General features: G+C 48.3%; 1 protein-coding gene across 4 annotated transcripts in view; it reads left to right on the top strand.

Moving 5' to 3' along the window:
- Nucleotides 1-20213, top strand: part of USP45 (ubiquitin specific peptidase 45) — a 3631241-nt gene that overhangs the window by 2575835 nt on the left and 1035193 nt on the right. For all 4 annotated transcript variants that reach the window (XM_069606397.1, XM_069606399.1, XM_069606400.1 and 1 more), the window contains one exon: nucleotides 113-204. In XM_069606397.1, the coding sequence (XP_069462498.1) occupies nucleotides 113-204 (92 nt within the window). The remainder of the gene's footprint in view (nucleotides 1-112; nucleotides 205-20213) is intronic.

Here is a 20213-nt window from a genome sequence, read left to right on the forward strand (position 1 = left end):
ATCTTGATAGATAAAAGCAGCACTTACTACTGTTTTTCTTACGAGCTATGAGGTTTCTATAAAAACTATTTTTGTACATTGATTTTAAATTGCAATATATTTCTCATTCAAGCTTATGGAAAAGATGGTGTGAAGCTGAACTTCATTGATCGCATCTTTGTTGGCGAATTGACAAGCACAGTCATGTGTGAGGAGTGTGAAAACGTAAGTTCTGAGGATGCATGCATTCTGTAGCTTTCATTCCTGTTCTCGTAATTGTTTTTATTCATCCAGCTACACAATCATACTTGCTGTGAAATATTCGTATACAAAATCACGCTTCCGAGAATACAAATTAACATTAGTCTAGACAAATGATCCACAGCACACTGCAAAGGTTCTGTATTTTCAATGGTCAAATCCATCCTTCACTCTCTTAACAAAATAATCTCCATTCCTGCTGTTCTTTCAAAGAGGAACTTTACGAAACTCACATTTTCTTGCCTTACATTGAAAGACAATGAGGAGGTTTGTGCATTTGAACTATTAAGTATAACTGGATGATAGGGTCAGTTGCACATCTGTAAAGGTCATATAATAAGAATTTATTCAGATCTTCCATGTTTCAGCAGCACAGAGGATACATAGCATGACATCCAGCTCTAGATAACGATCTCAGCATGCTTAACCAAACCCACAAGGACAATTCCTTTACCAGTGCGGGGGCCTCAAAGAGACCCCCTGTGAAACCGGCCTCTCCCAGATGCCTGGACGCCTTCACACAAACATGGACATTAAAATTAATTTGCACTTTAGTTGGCCGCCGTTGAATAAAGCCAGCTGACCCACCTGCAACTTCTCCCTTGGAGAAAGGAAAGCCGCATTTGGCCCGGGAAGCAGATGAGGGAGAGAGCAAATGGGGAGGGAAGTGGAAGGATAGAAAGAGGGACAATGAAAAAGGAGGTTGTGGGTTGTTCAGGTGAGGCAAAGAGAAGAGAAGGAGGACCGACGAACCAAGGGGCAGACAGGTGCAGTAGAAGAGCGTGAAGGGGGATTGCTGAAGGAGTGTGCAAGATGAGGTTTTGGTTGGTGAGAGAAAGTGTACTTTGTTTTGAGTGTGCATGCAAGGTGTGTCAATGAAATTAATAGAAGTAGAGTAGGGGGTGAATGAGAAGGTGACTGAAAGAGTGAAAGGAAGAGTGAAAGAAATGTGACTGTGGGAGAAGATGGGGTAGAGAGTAGTAATAGGAGGGAGGAGCGAAGTAGTAGTGTGAAGAGGTGTAGTAGTGTGGAGAGGGGTGAGTTGTAGTGTAGAGACGGATAGTAATGTGGAAAGATGAGAGCAGTAGTTGTGTGGAGAGGGGCAAGAAGTAGTAGTGTAGAGAGGGGAAGTAGTAGCAGTAGTGTGTAAATAGTGTAGTAATATGGAAAGGGGAGAGGAGTAGTTGTGTGGAGAGGGGAGAGTAGTAGATGTTAAGATTGGAGGCTGGAGTGAGGTAGCAGTGAAAGAAACAGAGGGATACACTAGAGTGCGTGTGTGAGGGAGAGATGAGAGAAGGTGGGTGGAATAGTAGGAAGGGGAGTAAGAGGATGGAAAGAAGGGAGACAGAGAGAGCAGAATACAAGGACATGGAAGGAAAGGACCAAGTCGGCCCTTATTATCTGGAAGGCACCAATACTTATGTTACACTAACACTGCATTGGGGAATTTAGATCAAGGACCACCTGGATTGTTTGCAGAGAGAGTTCGAAGTGAAGGTGTTTGCCTTTAGGCGTTCATGGCCAGTCAGATAGCTTCTTTGATAGTAGGGGTTAGCGAGCTTTAGATTCTAGCCTAGGGTTGAGGGTCACCTGGGCTAAGTAGAGAAAGGTCTGCACTAGACGAGAGTGAGATGGCCCTTACAAAGCTCCTTTAAAATTCTGAAAATAAAAACCGGTCAACTGTCTTTGAGAGTTGATGTGTTCTTGAGGCCATCTTTGACATGAGGTGTCATTATGGGATCATCCAGACCCTAATACAGAAGTCACTCACAGCCTAGAAAGATGCTGAGAATAGTACATCTGACCAAAACAGCCCATGGCCCCACAAGAGCCACTCCCAAGGCCTCCGGATGTGATCTGTATGGAGACGAGGAGGTTGGAGCTCAATGCCGGGGCATGGCCCTAATAAAGATTGGTTTGAAGGTGGAAATACCAGAATGAACCTATGGGCGGATTGCACTGAAATCTCGATTGGCCCTAAACATTTCTTGGATGTCGGAACTGGAGTCATCGATGGGGACTACTGAGGGGAAGTGATGGCGGTCCTCTTTAATTTTGGGTACCTTGTCAACGTCATAGCACTTTGCCAGCTGTAAGGAAGACATGGCATCAAAGTAAGACAGACTCAAGTGATCACAGTTCAAGGATGTTTATTAAACTGTAAAGTGGGTGAGATAAACGCCTAATCTAAATCTAAGATGGGAGCAAGCTACGACCATCAAATAATAATAATACAGTCGTAGTGGAGTCTAGTCAAATAAAAAGAGCCTATTCTATAAAGAAAACTATTGCCAATCCTTACCGCTATGCTACAAAAGAGTGTGGGATAATTTTCACAAGAAATTAAAGAAGTGTTCTCAAAAATAACAAGTCAGGATGTTATGGCCGGGGTCTCCCTTCCCTGTGTTTTTAGCACGGGACAAAGCAGGGCTCTCGAGCACAGCCCATTCCTGGGCTTCTTCAGCACAACCTTACAGTTCCTTTTCTCAGTATCGGGGCCTTCTGTGCCCAAGTCTCTTCTCATGCAAAGTCTTTTGTTTCAGAGGGCCTGGTACGTTAAAATAACAAAACCAAAGTCCCTTCTGTTAACCTTTACGTTGGGTGATTACCCTTCACCTTTGGATCCCCCTCAGCCAGGCTCCGATCCTTCTCTCAGTCGTCAGCCTACCTCAGACCATCCAGAGAGCTTGCCAATTTAAACAGAGACTTTGAAGGGCAATTTAGTCTTGCTGGGTCACTCTGTTAGCTTACGGCAAGCGTAGGCTTTATAACATTACTGTTCACACAGCGTTCCCCTCAGCCGGGCACAAACGGCAGTTCCACAATAACAAAACTTCTGTAATGTGTCAAGGCCTTTCGAGTGTACAAGGGATTTGGCTCGACGCCTGTATGACCACCTTAACAGCTTATACCAGCCTTTCCTATGGCCTCTTGGTATTTGTAGTTTCTCTTTGTGCAGGAGAGGGGTACCAGCCAGAGACCTTCGACTGAGCGCCCACATGGCGCCGACCCACACTATCTCTGGTAAGTCTGTTCACAAAAGACCTCCTGTCTATTTATCTTCTTAAAGTTGCCACTGCAACCTTGGGCCCAACACAGTCCGGTCGACTATCGGCTAGTTCCGACTCACCGGCTGTGCTGAACTCGTTGGCTGTTCCTTTGCCGCTGGAGTACCTCAGTGGCAACTGTGTCCCCCCACCCTGGCTATCAGTGCAGGAGGGTGCCATGTACTGCTGACCTCCATCGCACCAACTGCCATTCCCGGTCTTATCTTCCTTTCATCAGAGGCTTTGAGGGTCTGGGATGAAAAGGCCCAGGGCAACTCCCTCCTTGATGTCCTTTCAGGTCTCTCCGCCTTTCTCCTCTGTTTGAACTGCCGTCCTGGAATGGCTGCTTCCTCATGCGTTCGTCCTTGCTCGGAGTGTGCTCTTGTGCTCTGCCTTTTATCCCTATGGGAAAGGGAGAGGGTAGTTAGGTGTGTGTAGTTGTCGGTAATTGCCTGACTCTGCCTGACCCTTGTGTTGGGACATGTCAGGTAAACGACTCGTGTATTAGTCTGTTGTGGTTCATGCTGTAAGAAAGTGTTTGTGTTGGAAAAGAGGGGGGGTAGAGTTTCTACATATCCCACTAGGCAGGGTGGGGAAAAGGTGTCACAAGGAAGTTGATACCACATCTCAACTTTCGGTGTCCCACTTCCACTCACCGAGGGGCCCCCCATCCAGGTGATCCTCCCGCTCTGGTCCACCACCACGAACTGGATCCAATAGAGATGGCCTTGTTCTGGCCACCTGGATGACAGCTTCCTGGGGACTAGCGTGTGAGACACCTTCAGGTTTCTCACACAGCCCATAGCACAACTAGTGTATGAGAAAATCTTAGTACCAGCAATTGAAGAACTGCAAGATCTAGATATGTACATGAGAGCCAAAGGGAATGATGACGGAGAGATGAAGGAGGTACAAAAGGAAGACTTGCAAGGCTGAGGAATTCCAGGCCCAGCATCAAAAGGATTTTCTGTAGCTCCAAAAATGGATCCTCTTTTGGAGGCTGTAAGAATGTGGTCTCGTGTGCTGAGAGTCGAACTCTGAAGACCCCCCATTTCCCCGTCTGGACAGGGCTTCTGTGCAGATTCGATAATGATACTAGACTACTCCACCAGGTATTCAGAGGAATTTCAGTTAAGAAGTAATACAAGCAAGGTGATCCTCAAGGTGCTTATACGGTTAGTCACCAGCCTTGCCTTCTCACCAACCAAGTCAGCAGTTTCATGTCAAAGATGTTGGTGGAAATAAAAGATCTCATGAGAACCTTGGTGCATCAACCTCCGACAGATGGGCTTCTGGAACAATTTAATCTGACTCGTAAGTGCATCCTAAGGAGTTTGATTGTCAAAGATGAGAAGAGCTGGGACGATCTTATCTCATGAGCTCTCTTTGCACTGAGAAAGACACAGCCAGTCATCTGCAGTCTTCTCCCCCTTTGCGCCCATAGAGGGCGGAAATCCTAGAGATTTGTGGGACATATTGAGGGAAGAATGGGAAGGGCCAGATAATAGACAGAGAGGTGATAATCCTATGATCCAGGACACCAGGGAATACATGGAGAAGGTGTGGAAGCTGGTCAAAGAGCCCTCCAGCAGCCCAGGCATGCTTAGAAAAAGCCTACAATACAAATGCCAGGCTACTTACCTTTTTTTTTTTAAAATATATTTTTATTATTTTCAAATTCTAAAATACAACAGATAACGTATTCCCATTTTCCTCGCCCTCCCTCCCCGGAAGTTCTCCTGAGTGTCTCTGTTTTGCCTGGGTATGTCTAGGAACTAAAAATGTTCGAGATTCTTATGTTGTGCGGGCACCATTGCTCCATGTAGTCCGATTGCAGGTAGTTCAAAACCTCTCCCCATTCTTTTGTGAAGGCCTCTTTTGATCCCTGTATGGTGTGTGTGAGTTTTTCCATGGTCAATTGTGACCATACTTTTTGTAGCCATGCATACAGCTGAGGTGGTTCTTGTTTATTCCAATTTTGGGCTATAGTCGCCCATGCTGCTATGAGTAGGCCCATGAAGCTTCTCCATTGTGTTTTTTTGAATTTCTTGGCCGTCTGATCTTTCATTCCACAAAGCCATACCCTTTCCCCTAATAGATCCACATCCGGAAAGATCTTTGACATTTCCGACTTTACTTCTGACCAAAAGCCTTTGATCCCCCGGCAGTCCCACCAGATGTGTTTCCATGTGCCCACCTCTTTGCATCCTCTCCAGCAGGTGTTAGTTGTTCGTGGGTACATGGAGTGTAGCCTCTCCGGCGTATAGTGCCATTGGGTGATGATTTTTTGCCACATTTCTCTTTTTTGGACTGATCTGGTCATTTTTGGGATGGTGTTCCAGAGGTCCGTCCATTGCTGCTTGTGGATTTCTTCCCCCAGTGTCCTCGTCCACTTGACCATGTAGGCCCATTTGACTTCTTCTTCTTGAGTGTTGATGAAGCTATAAAGGGAGGACACTAGCTTTCTTGTCCCTGGATTGGAAATTAAAAAGGTTTCAAATGGGGTGAGGTCCCTAGTGGCCGCCGCTTTGATGTCTGGAGTCGTAAGCCAATGCCTGAGCTGTTCGTATTTGAACCTGTCCGACTCTTTTAGATTTAGTAGTGTTTTGCATTCGTTGAAAGTGGTCACTGCTTCACCTCGAAACATTTCCCCTATTTTTGTGCATCCCGCGGTTTCCCATTTCTCATAAGAGCCTTGTTCCATTCCCGGGGGGAATTGGGGGTTCCGACAGATAGGTGTGAATGGGCCTGGGACCGTGATCATGGTGCCCTTCCGAGTTTGTTCGTCCCAGGCCTCTAGAGTGGTTTTCATAATTTCACTAATGCGGAGATTAGGATGCCTATGCGGTTTCGCTTTCCATAGGATTTCCTCCAAGGGGGATCTGACTAGCGCCCGATCTTGTGTCACCCACACTGTTTTTTGGTCGTCTCCCAGCCATTCTCGAAGGACCCATAATTGTGCTGCCTGATAGTAGTTGCGGAAGTGTGACAAGGCCATGCCCCCCGCCCTGGTCGGAGCTGTGAGGGTCGCTCTGGCAATCCTTGGGGATTTCTTGTTCCAGATATATGAAGTGACCGCTTTAGATAGTGCCTTGAAGAATGATTTAGGGACCCTAATTGGGAGTGCCTGAAAGAAAAATAGTATCTTTGGGAGGATGTTCATTTTTACTGCCTGGATTCTGCCCCACCATGAGACCATTAGGGGGTTCCATCGTTCCAAATCCCTCTTTACCCGCTCCAGGAGTGGGGGATAGTTCATTATGTATAGCGTCTCTATCTTCTGTGTCAAGGTTATGCCCAGATATTTAATTCCCTTTTCTGCCATTTTTAGATCTAGTGTAGCCGCTATTCTTTCTATTTCCGCTTTTTCCCCTGCTAAGAGTAGAATTTCCGATTTATTCCTATTTATTTTGAGGCCCGAAATTGCCCCGAATGTCTCCAATTCTCTAATTGCTATGGTCAGTGTCCTCCCAGGGTCTGCTAGGGCCAGTAACATATCGTCTGCGTACGCAATTACTTTGTGTTGCACGCCTGCCATATCTATCCCCGTAATGCGGGCTGACTCACGTATTCTGATTAAGAGTGGTTCTAGAAATATGGCGTAAAGAAGGGGGGAGAGCGGACATCCCTGCTTGGTGCCCCTTGTTATTTTCACTGTGTCTGAGACTTCGCCATTGACTGCTATTCTGATTGTTGGGGAGTGTTAGTTTGCTTTTACCATATTTATATACCGTTCCCCGAATCCCATGAGTTCGAGTGTTTTGAAGAGTATTGACCATTCTACCCGGTCAAACGCCTTTTCGGCGTCTACTGAGAGGAGGGCTGCCGGGGTGTGTGTAATCCCTATTTTTTCTACTAGGTGTAATATTCTTCTCAAATTATCGTGTGTTTGTCTCCCTGGGATGAAACCTGATTGGTCGGTGTTTATTAAGTTGGGCAGTAGTGGGGACAGCCTAGTTGCTAGAATTTTAGTATATATCTTGGCGTCCAGGTTAATTAGAGCTATGGGGCGATAGGAGCTTGGGAGGGATGGATCTTTCGTTGCTTTATGGAATACCAACACTTTTGCTTCGTTCATTGACTGGGTCACATTTCCGCTTTCTTTGAAGGAGTTTAAGAGTCTCGTCATGACAGGGGTGAGTTGGTCTGCATATTTTTTGTAGAATGGGGCTGTGAAGCCGTCCGGGCCAGGTGCTTTATTGTTTGGAAGTCCCGCTATTACTTTCTTTACCTCTTCTTCGCTTATCGGGTTTTCTAATGCTTTTTTTTCTTCTTCTGGGATTTTTGGGATGGGGAGGGATTGTAGATATGTATCTTGGTCGTTCTCGCTTGGGTGATCTGATGTATATAGCTTTTGATAGAATTCTCTAAAGGTCCTCCCTATGTCTTGGGTTCGTGTTTGGGGTTCGCCCTGTGCGTCTCGAATGCTCATGATGGTTGTTGCTTTTTGTTTCTCTCGAAGCTGTCTCGCTAGGTATCTGTCCGCTTTGTTGGCTTTTATATAGAGGCGTTGTTTAAGATATTGGAGAGATTTCTCTGCTTCTTTGGTGCGCAGCATATCCAGTTGCCCTTGGACGTGTCTAAGGGCCTTCTTAAGACCTCTGGAGGGAAGGGATAGTAGTTTTTCTTGTGTGTCCGTTATTTTTTTTTCCAGTTCTTTTTCCCAGGAGCATCTCTGGGTTTCTCTGGTGGCCTTCAATGCTATGAGGTGTCCTCTGATTACCGCTTTGAATGCTTCCCAAACTGTGCTCAATGGGGTTTCTCCGGTGTCATTTTGTTAAAAATATTCTGTAATTCTCTCCCTTATCACTTCCCCCATTATCGGGTCTGTAAGAATGTCCTGTGGGAGTTTCCAGCGCCAGAGCCCACCCCCCTTCCTTGGGGTCGTCAAGTCCAACCACACTGGGGCGTGGTCTGAGAGTGAAATTGCACCTGTTTCTATTCCTTGAATTTTGCCCATGAGGCCCACTGATACCCACAAATAGTCTATTCTTGACATTGTGTTATAAACATGCGAGAAGTACGTGTAGCCCTTCTGTTGTCCCTTTAGTTCTCTCCACACATCACAAAGTGCCAGCTGGGTCATTTTATGTTTGAGGTGTTCCGAGGGGGCACCCTGGTTATGGGGACCCCCCGTGCTCCTATCTGTTTGGGGATGCCAAGCTATGTTTAGGTCTCCTCCCAGGATCACTTCGCCCTTCGCAAAGCCCTCGAGTTTCTCCACTGCGTCTCGAAGGAAGCCATCTTGACCTGTATTGGGCGCATATATTGTAGCTAGGGTTAGGCAGCAACCCTTGAGTTTGACGTTAATAAATGCTAACCTCCCCTCCTTATCCGTTAGCCTGTCTATTAGGGCTACATCCATGCCCTCTTTGATTGCTATCAACACTCCAGCCCTTTTATCATTGGCATTTGCTTGCGCCCATATCTTGTACCCCCTGAGCCGTATCTTCTGTTTGTCCTGAGCTTTTATGTGGGTTTCTTGGAGTAGGAGAATGTTCGCCTTTTCCTTCCTCATCAAGGCCTCCACTTTCTTCCGCTTCACCGGGGAGTTCAGGCCCCTTATGTTGAATGTTAGGATTCTTAGATTCCCCATTTTGCAGCGAGTTGTAGTGTATTTAATTGATTCCCAGATTTATAAGCTCCTGTCTTCTTCCGGAGTAACCCCTCCCCTCTGCCCCCCCCTGTCCCCCCAACATCCACCCCAACTTTAAACCTTGAAACAAGTAACATACCGAGGAGGGCCCGGATTCCTAGTGTTGCTAGGGCGTTGCGCCTATCGCTTCCGGCCCTCAAAACACTCGGTGTAACTGTCGCGGGGGTTCCTAAATCCCGCATTACCTCAGTCTTCTCTGAGTGTCAGATTCCCGGCCTCTTTTCCGGGCCGCCGATTTGTACCTTCTGCATGTAGTTTTAGTATATGCCTTTCTCTACCCGCTTTGCTTCTTTTTTTGTCGCACATCTTCCCAGCCTCTCGGCCTTTTGTGATATCCTCCGCTTGATTTGTGGGCCTGGCTTTCTGCCCCCTCTGTATGTATATCCATTATGTGTAGGCCTTCGTCGCTTGTGGTCACTTTTCTTTGTTTACCTTCCCAGGAGAACAGGAGGCCAAACGGGAATGTCCACTTGTATCGAATTTCTTTCGCCACCAGTTCCTTGATAAGTGGTGCCATATCTCTTCGTTTCTGTAAGGTCACTGCGGCCAGATCTTGGTATAGATGGATTTCCACCCCGTTCATCCTTATGTGGTCCATTTGTCTGGCCCTTTTCAAGATCTGTTCTTTCTGTGGGTATTAGGTAAGGGCTGCTAAGACATCTCTTGGTCTTTCCCCTGGCGTCCCTGTTCTTTTCGGACCCACTCGGTGAACCCTGTCGATCCCTACATCAGCAGCTTCTTGCTCCTCTAAAATGTCTCTAAACACTTCTTGGACCGCTCTTTTAAGATCTTTGTCGAGAACCGATTCCGACATGTTCTTTATTCGGATGTTTGATCTGCGGGACCGATTTTCTAGGTCCTCGGATTGGATCTCTAGGTTGTGGGTCAGCCGCACCAGGTGTTCCTGAGTCTCGCTAACTTGGCGTGTTTCATCTTCTAGGTTTTGGACGATTCTCTCTATCGTATCTGTTCTCTCTTCTAATTTGGCCATGTCTAGCCTTACCTCTTGGATCGCCTGCTTCATTTCGTTTCTCATGGTGGTGAATTGGTCCTGGACCGTGGTCATGAACTTCTCCTGTAGCTCCATGAACCAAGTGTGCATATCTTCTTTTGTAGGAGGAGAATGGGATGAGTTGGGGTGGTTGCTGTCTCCTGGGGGGTCTTCCTGTGCCCTTCCTCTAGTATGAACCTGGGGTTCTGCCGACCACAATTGGACCAAGTTTGCATCTTGTTTGGCTGATTGTGGGTTCGGGAGTGTGGAGCTCCCCCTCCCCTTTGTTTTTGACATGGCCTCCCTGGGGCAGCCCCTATTCCAGGGCGAGGGGGGGGCCGATGGAGAGGCGCCGCTATCCCCCCGGGCCGCTCCCTCTGCTTATTGCCCCTAGGGACCGCTACCTGGTTAGGGTGGGTTGTTGGGGGGTAGTTGTCTTGTGGTATGGCGGGGGGGTGGTTGTTATGGTGCCCCCCACCTGTCTCCTTTGACTGCTCTGGGGGGGCTATCGCCGGTCGCCCCCTCCGCTCCGCTATATATGGTGGGGGGTGCTTCTTTATCCCCCCCCCCCACGTCCGGGCTGGTCTGCGCCGGGGGATTTATAATTTTTTTTTTATTTTTTTTATTTTGGTGCCCCTCGAGGGTTAATTGCCTCTGGTGATTATTACCGGGGGGGGGCGGGGGGCGCTCACCTTCGCGCCTCCGGGCGACTGCCGGCGAGCGAGGAATCCGGCCCAGGCGCTCCGCTCTCCCCAGCGCCGAGCCTTGCGCTGCCCTCCTAGGTTCTTCAGCCCCTCCGCCGCTCGTTTCTTCCGAGAGGGCCGGTCTTTTGGGGAAGTGCGCCGCCGCGCCCGGAGCGCTCTGAGCCAGGGCTCCGGTCCGCCCAGCAGCGCAGCCCCGGGTGTTGCCTCGGCCGCCGACGACCCCCAGTGGGTTTCTCTCTTACGCGGAGGCCCGCGATGTGCTCCGTAGGGGGGAGGGGCGGCCTCGACTCTTCTCCCCCGATCCTCCACGTCTCCCGATCACCGCGGCTGCGGGGTCGGGGCTCGCCTGCCGGGAGTGTCCGGAGTTAGCCCTTTGACACGGGTGCGATTTTATGCAGAATGTAGCTCTATATGTCCTCCTTTATTGTCGTTCTTGTAGCGGCCCGGGAGGAGTGAGACTTAAGCACGTCTCTCTGCCCCGGCGGCCATCTTGGGAGTCTGGCTACTTACCTTTTGAGTGGTCCTGCTACCCACCATGCAAAACAAGCTTCTGGCCAGGTGGCACAGACCGTATGTCATCACCGAAGCTGTATCTCTACTAACCTACAAGGTCCAGAAGGCAGATAGAACGAAGCCATCACAGTTCTATCATATTATTAACTGAAGGCATGACAAGAGAATAGCAACCCTGAACTCCTCATCTGCAGAAATAACACCGGGAGACTTGTCTACCAACTCAGGTTCACTGGGTTACCATACCACTAGGATTCCCCATGTCCACAAGAAATTGGTCAAGGTGCTGGGGTGATACCTGTATGTGTTTTCAAGTAAGCCTGGACTGCAAGGGTGGTGCATTAGATCTAAACACGAGATGGAAGAATCATCCGACCCCCTTCGCCAAAGACCCTAACACACTTGTGGACTTATACGCCAAAGTCATAACTACAGCCATTGACACAATTGTCCTGCTTAAGCCACGCAAACTCAAACCATCTGCCCACAGGAACTCGTGGTTCACACCAGAACTTCAAACACTGCGCACTAGCAAACGGCAGCTGAAGCTAACTGGAAGAAATCGCCATCAGAAGCCAAAATGTTACTGTTCACTGCAGCCACTAAACACTACAAAAAGGCAATCCTTGCTGCCAAATTCTCCACCTACAATGCCCTATTCTCGGGGAACTGGAAACCCCCACCAACCCCCCGGCCACTATATCCAAAGATGTCTCATGGTGCACCAACATTCAAAATGCCATGCTCACCAAAATTGACCCCCTGCACAGAAAAATTGACACCTAACAATCCCTGATCAAACCTTCTCAAACATCACCTACAACCCTAACCCATATACCAACCCTCAAGATCTAACCATGTTTTACTTTTCTAATGTCTCTGAAGACAAAGTCAAAACCATTTTAAAAGGTCTCAAACCATCGCGATGCAAAGGTGACAGTTGCCTAGAGAGCTTTATCGATGACTGCTCTGACATCCTTGCCCCCCTTATCGCCTCCTTCATCAACGCCTCCTTCTCCACTGGCACAGTCCCAAACAGCCTCAAGAAAGCCTGGGTACTCCTTCTTATCAAAAAAACCTACTCTAGATCCTACAATCCCTACCAACTACCGCCCAATCACTACTGTCCCCTTCCTGCTAAAAACTCTAGACAGAGTAGCCTATCTGCAAATCCAGCGACACCTTGAAGCCAACCACATCCTGGGCATTCGCCAGTCAGGGTCCCGCCCAGGCCACGTGACAGAATCAGCATTACTTGACCTAAAGATTCAGTTTGACGAAATCAGAGATGAGGGGAAACCGGACCTGCTGCTACTCCTTGATCAGGCAGCGGCAATCGGTCTGGTGGATCATAAAATCCTGGGTGGCCACCTACCCTTATCGGCTAACTTCTCTCCTGGATTGCTTCCTTGCTAGGAAACAGATTCATGAGAGTATTCTCTGAAAATGCAAGTGCCTCCCCTGCTCGCATCACCTGTGGCCTACCTCAAGGATCTTGCTTATCCCCAACATTGTACAACATGTTCACGATAACACCATTTGCACTCCTGGACTCAATCGGCATATCCTACACAAACTATGCCGACAATACTCAAATTCTCCTTCCCCTCTCCGGCGACTACCACAAGACACTTCCATCCTAAACTCTGTCTACACGAACATCCAAGCTTGGATGGCCACACCCCGTCTGTGCCTGAATGATGAAAAGACAGAATTACTTCTGGTGGGCTCCCCTCAATGATCAAAAGACTTGATCCACAATTCTCCTTGTTTAATATTGACTGCATCACGATCCCAGTATCACCTTTAGTGAAAACGCTTGGCGCCTACCTGGATACCAATTTATCCTTCACGCGGCATGTCAGCACCATGGCCTCCTCTGCTGCCTACATGACTAAACTCATCAACACCCCAGACCCTTCCTCTCCCTGGACAGTTAACTTACAATTGCTCGAGCCACCATAGGATCTAGGATTGTTGAAATTCCCTTTTGCAGGTACCACAAACCAAAACATTCGGAAGATGCAGATCATCCAAAATAATGCACTTAGCGCTGCTCTGAACATCAACAAAGCTGAACATATCACTGCAGCTCGTAAAAAGGCCAACTGGCTAACTATCTATGAGCAGATTCTCTTCTAAACACTATCCATCACGTATAGGTGCTTGTCCAAGGATGCCCCTCTTTTTTATCCTCTTCCAGACCCACCGCATCATCCAGCCTAAATTCAAACGGGCCAAGGTTGGAGGTTCTAGCTTACGGCCATTGCAGCCAAACATTGGAACCTTCTCTCACCTACCTTAAGAGCTGAGTATTCCTATTGGATTTTCCGAAGAGCCCTAAACCCTGATGTTCACTTAAAATGATCTTGCAAGTGCAAAATATATTATATTGTCATTTGAGTAACTGGTCATGTAACAGCGTCTTGATGCATCAGGGTTTAGCAAGCTATACAAAAATAAATAAATGTTTTACCGCCTACCAGAAGTACAAAAGAAGATGGTCGGGGACGATTTAAAGAAGATGCTAGATCTTGGTGTAGTAGTTGTCTCCCGTCATGTTGGTTTCCAAGCCCAACAACAGTTTAAAGCCTATCCTATGTTCCAAATAGACAAACTGGTGGACCCTAGGAGCGGCAAAATGCATTTCCACACTGGACCTTTCAAAAGGATATTGCCAGATGCCCCAAGATGAATAGGCAACACAAGACTGCTTTCGCATCCTGAAGGTCTTTTTGAAGTCAGTCCTTCCATTTGGCCTTCGTGGGGCACCTGCCACCTATCAACGGTTAATAGACTACCTCCTGACCTCATGCTGACATTTTGTTGGAGCTCACCTCGATGACCTAGTCCTATATAGCAACTCGTGGGAGGATACCCTGAAGCACGTAACCACAGTCTGTGATCAACTCAGTAAGGATGGCCTCACTGCTAATCCAGAGAAATGTCACTTGGCCAAGTCATCAGTCAAGTATCTTGGCTTCCCAGTGGAAATTGGCCAGAGGTTGCCCCAATTCAGCAGGATAGAGGTCATCCAGAGGGTTCAAGCAACCCATCATTAAAAAGAGCATCTGAAAATGTGTAGGCCAATGGGGTATTGCCCGAGATTTATCTCCAGCATCTCTGTTCACTGGGACCACAAGCTTAACTGGCCTTAAAGAAACTGAACACCACCCTAAGTAAAAGCTGACTCTGAATCATGGGGACTTAATTCGTGTTACGGACAGATGCTTCTTCAGTAGGACTGGGAGCCATCCTTTCACAGATCCACGAGGGGGAGAAAAAGCGGGTTCTATTAATGTATTAATCAGCAGCAAACTCTTCGAAGGGATAAGAATTATCCGGTTGTGGAACTAGAATGTCTTGCAATCAAGTGGGCCATACACAGGCGGCAATATTATCTGGCATGCTAATAATTCAGTTTGATAACAGACCGTTCTCCCTCGGTATGGATAGCCCTGAACAAGGATAACAACGCTCCCATTTTCAGATGGTCCCTGGCGCTCAAACCATATTCTTTTGTGGTAAAACACAGGGTCTGCTTTTAAGAAGCTAATGTAGATTTCCTTCTGTGGTTTCCATAGTCACCCAGAAACATACAGGATAAAAGGGACTTGGAAGTAAGAGTGGAGGTGTTTGACACAGCCCTAGTCCCTGTCCCTTCTACCTGTGCTTGCATTTTCACATACAAGTAACACCTTTTCTTGTCCCATGTATGTACTGCACAATGCTGGTAAGATTCTTTCCTGTTCCATAGGACTTCCAGTACCAACATGCACGGTGGTGGAAGAACAAGCGAGGCGGCCTGCCTGGGATGGAGACCATGGGGAGCCACTGGGCTTCAGAGCAATATGCACTGCAGACTTGAACAAAAGATACTCTACATGACATGGGTCAGTGCGAGGAAGACTACTCCAGCAGTGAGGACACATAGTATTCTTAGACAACTATCTCAGCATGCTTAAACAAATCCACAATTACAACTCTCTTAGCTGAAACGTGACTGCAGAGCTGCCCCCCTGACAAACGGGCATCTAGCATATCCTGAGAAGCCCACACATGAACTTGGACATTGAAATTAATTTGCACTGCAGTAGGCCGTGTAAAGAATCCTACAGATCCCTCAATGAACCCCTGCCTTGTGATTGTGACACCACCTGCCTGTGACAGGTGGTGTCACAATCACAAGCACTGAAGGGAAGAGAGATCGACACTCTCCCCCGAACCACGGAAGCCGAATGAACTCGACCCTCCCACTGTGGATGGCACAGGCGCCTAAGTTAGAAAACAGGTCGCCACGTGGCAGCCAATGGGGGGAAGAGGGGTTAGGGAGAGGTTGGGATAGGGAGGGGAAATTAGGAAAACCGGAAAGAGGGTGAGGGACTCCTACTGTGGATGGGACCAGGACAGCACCAGGAAAAAACCCTACACTGTCTAACATGTAACACACAATAATATTACCTACACATGTACTTGATACCTGAATAGCACACCTTAGTACGTGTACTGTACCAGGTCCTGACTTACACAACACATAAGCAAGCAAGATGAGAAAACATAATGGATTAGACAGTACACATGTTATGTTATGTTATTTTGCACTTATATAGCGCCTTATATACCATTGGTATGGTCTGAAGGCGCTGGTAGGTTGAACGCCCTTGGGAACCGAAGTTCTGGTCAGTGGAGGGGGTAGAGCGAGTCCAACGGTGCGTGTGCGCATCCGGTATGTGTGCAGCTGGTGCGGAATTCCTGTGGTAGCTGCTTCCTAGCGGTAGGTGTGGTGACTGAGCGATCAGGAGTATGTGTTCGATCTGGCCGGAATTATCCAGACTGAGAGTGGCCGCGTTAGGCCTGAGGAGAACGCCTGGCTGGGGGTGCGAGACCAGCAATGTTTACTTAGAGTGATGGGGAGTGAGCGGCAAATGATGATATGAGAACAGTTATACCGAATGGTGTCATAGTATCTCTGTGTTCTAGTTGAGTGGTGGTGTAAGGAGAGAGTAAGCGTGGGGTGTGATATGAGGTATGCTCTTTCAAAGAATCCATGTATTCCAAGGCATAATACGAGCGTCATGCAATTCTGCAATTTGTCCGCCCTCCACACTCATCCGCCCTCCACACTCATCCGCCCTCCACACTCATCCGCTCCCCATACACATTCACCCTCTATACTCATCTGTTCTCCACATTCATCAGCCCTCCACATTCATCGGACCTCTACACTCATTGGACGTACACACTCATCCGCCAACTGCATTAACCCTCCACACTCATCCGCTATACTCACTCATCCAATTTCCAGACTCATCCGCTCTTCGTACTCATCCGCTCTCCACACTCATTCGTTCTCCATACTCCTCGGCCCTCCATATTCCTGGGCCCTTCACACCCAGCCGTAAACCGCATTAGTCCTCTACACTCGTCCATGCTCAGCCGCACTCCACGCTCAGCCGATCTGCACTCTCCTCCGCACTGCAGGCTCCTCCTTTCTCCCCTCTCTTCCGTTCTCCTCGCTCCTCCTTTCCCCACGCCCCTCTGCACTCCATACTCAACCGCCCCCCTCCGCACTCATCCCCCCTCCGCACTCATCCCCCCTCCGCACTCATCCCCCCTCTGCACTCATCCCCCCCCTCCGCACTCATCCCCCTCCCTCCGCACTCATCCCCTCCTCCGCACTCATCCCCCCTTCCGCACTCCCATAGGGCAGCGTTAGCAACATACAACATAAATGAAAGTCCCCTTAGTTTCATTCACTAGAGACATAACCTAGTCCATATGCAGTACTTTCTGCAGTACCCCATGAATTGCCTTAGTTCCATTCACTAGAAACATTTCCTTGTCCAGATGCAGTATTTCCTGCAGTACCACAACACAATCTTTGCAATATAGATGGAACACATGTGTAACCAGTAAACTAGTTTTGTTTTCCCCCACAATTGAATGTCAGAAAATGAGGGCGTGACTTATCTCAGATCTGGGGAGCCCCTCAAGACATGGAATGGCAGCAAATCATTCTCAAGCAGTTTGATAATTCCCTTGTCTCCATGAGTACTTATCTTGAGTCTGGGAAGCCCCGAGGGATTTCCCAGACAAAGAACTTTAAGCGTTGAATTCGCCGGTGACTCAGCGCCCCTCCTGCTGTTCAGCGTCCACGTGTGAGGAAACGATTCTCCTTTGCCTTGCACGCGAGTGATTTCGCCGGTGACTCAGCGCCCCTCCTGCTGTTCAGCGTCCGCGTGTGAGGAAGCGTTTCTCCTTTGCGTTGCATGCGAGTGAAAACTCCCTCCGACCGCGACCGTCTGCCTCCTGTTGCACCGAAAACAATAAGCCACACCTGCCTGTAGCCGTTGCCGGCCTTTAAGCTGTACTTAATTCAATACAGCTGGCCAGGCACGCGCACGGGCTAAACTACAAGGAAGCCCACAGGTTGCTGGGAACTGTAGTTTCCACGTCCTACCCAGCACATACAGTCTCAATAGGCATATTTCAACACTCCACGCCTTTGTCAACCCTGATTCCTGACAGGTGGCCAGGGAAAGGCGGACACTTCCTGATCCTGACCTTGTGGGTGGTGTACTGCGGGAGGATATCCCCTGGGATGAGACGCGGTATCTGTCCTTTAAAAGGAAGAACCTTTTAAATTTACCAAAGCATGTACCACAACACAAGCTTTGCAATATAGATGGAACACATGCATAACCAGTAAACTAGTTTTGTTTTCCCCCACGATTGAATGTCAGAAAATGAGGGCGTGACTTATCTCATGTCTGGGGAGCCCCTCAGGACCTCCCACACAAACATGGAATGGCTGCAAATCACTCTCAAGCAGTTTGATAATTCCCTTGTCTCCCCGAGTACTTATCTTGAGTCTGGGAAGCCCCGAGGGATTTCCCATACGAAGAACTGCAAGCGTTGCTTATTGTCATTATAATGTCTGAACCACTTATAAGATCTGTGGCTCGGGGCACAAATCTCATACAAACTGAACAAGCTGTGACAACAGAAAGACCATTCAACGGATTACGTGATTAAAAAATCCCCCCTACTCCCAAAGGCAGAATGTACAGGAATCTAAAAATATTGCCTTAAGTAAACTGTCTTCCTCTGTTACATTGAATAGTAAAGATTAATCTATTAATGATTGTAAGGGAAATAAAACTCCCCTTAAAATCAAGAAGTTGCCTAAAAGAACACATTTTGTTGTTAAGGACTACGTCTCATAATCGCACAAGTACTGGGAAGAGGACAAGGGCTGAAGAGGCATGCTGTAGCAGTAGTCAAGCAATTAAGCCTAATAGCCCACACCTGAAGGAACCTGGGAGGCATAAAAGGCCCCCTCAGGTGCAGGCAATTAGAAGGAGCTGGAACTGTGAATGGAGTGCCTGCAGTAGTAGTATCAGAAGCAGAAAGAAGAAGGCACAATGTTGACAAGCCCAGCAGAAGTGGGAGAACCACAGGGACGCCAGAATGTGGATGCAGCAGTTTTCACCTTTTCGTTCTCAGAGGGTCCGCGTATGGCGTGCAGGAAACTTCCTTTCCCCATGTGAGCATGTTTGTCGTGGTTGCAGTGCAGGAAACGTATTGGAGACCAAGGCAAGAAGCTGTTGTCAAGCCGTGTGTCATGATCTCTGCTTCCAAAAGGTCAGGGTTTTCCCAACTCCCTTGGAAGCAGATCCATAACCCAGGTTCCGAGTGCCAACCAGTCCCAATTGGGACCTTTTGGACCCAGTCCTGGCGCCAGTGGCACCAGGCTCATAAATATGCCCAGTCCCAGCGCTGGAAGCGCCGGGCTCATAATGCTTGGGTGGACTTACCTGCAGCAGACCATGCTGCTTACTTGCCTGCCAGTTGAGCCTCTGATCCTCTTCTGTTTGGAACTACTTTTCCTGTTGGGTGGGGCTGGAGCCACTCCCTAGATTTAGAACACTGGAACTCTTCTGGAAGGCAGGAACTCTTTTCTTACCAGGAACTCTTTTCTTACTTAGGCGTGGCTGTGGAAGGAGACACCTAAGCACTACAGGAGGCTATTTAAACCACACCCGGTGGATGAATCCTGCTTTGCGTTATTCTGCAGCCTCTGCAGCAGGACGCTCATCGTGTCTTCTGCATCCAGTCCTGGGCCTAAGGAAAAAGGCTTACCATCCTGAATCCAGTCTTCAGCAACACCTATAAAGACAAGAAAGAACAGGTTAGCATTCCGGCATCTGAAAGGCAAAGGCTTACCTACTCTTCGTGCACTCCGGAGGTCTTCACACTGCATTCCGGCATCTGAAAGGTAAAGGCTTACCTACTCTTCGTGCGCTCCGGAGGTCTTCATACTGCATTCTGGCATCTGAAAGACAAAAGCTTACCAACTCTTCGCACGCTCCGGAGGCCTTCGGCGCTGCATCCGCATCTGAAAGACAAAACAAGGTGCGTTTAAAGACATTGGGGAACTTTAATACTCACGTGCCATTACTCCTTTCCACATCTAATCCAGTGGGTATTCCGGCACCCTGCAGCCGCTCCGAACTCGTACCTGCAAAATAAAAAGACAGTTAGAGCGCATCGTGAAGCAGGCAACAAGCGCTTACTCACGTGCTTCCAGGCGCTTCTATTCATCACACGGGCTCCATCTTCAACTCACTTCAGCCCGTCATCCGCCATCGCCGGAACCCTGCAAAACAGGAGACATCATTACTAAAGACTTTAAAAAGACATTTGAATGACTCGAAACTTACCGTTCGTGCAGTAAACGACGGACAGCAGTCCCCTGAAGTCAAGAGGCCTGCGCTACCTATCCAGTGAAGAAACTGGCTACAGCACCCTGCCCCGAGGCAGATGGAGAGCTCGGCATTCACTTACCTAAGGTGAGAGCGTTAACTTTTGGGGGTCTACAGGAGAGGAGAAGAGGAAAGAGATAGGGACACCCCAATAACCCCAGTTCATTAACCCCATATTTTCTATCTGCAGACATCTTACTCTACACGTCAGGCATACAGTGCACAGAGGTCCAGCCCAAAGAGCCAACCGGGTGCTACACATCACCTTTGAAGATACGGTAGTCGCCCAGTCAAGAC

This window comes from Ambystoma mexicanum, chromosome 4p, assembly GCF_040938575.1.
Source record: "Ambystoma mexicanum isolate Mex_15411 chromosome 4p, UKY_AmexF1_1, whole genome shotgun sequence".
Classification (NCBI taxonomy): domain Eukaryota; kingdom Metazoa; phylum Chordata; class Amphibia; order Caudata; family Ambystomatidae; genus Ambystoma; species Ambystoma mexicanum.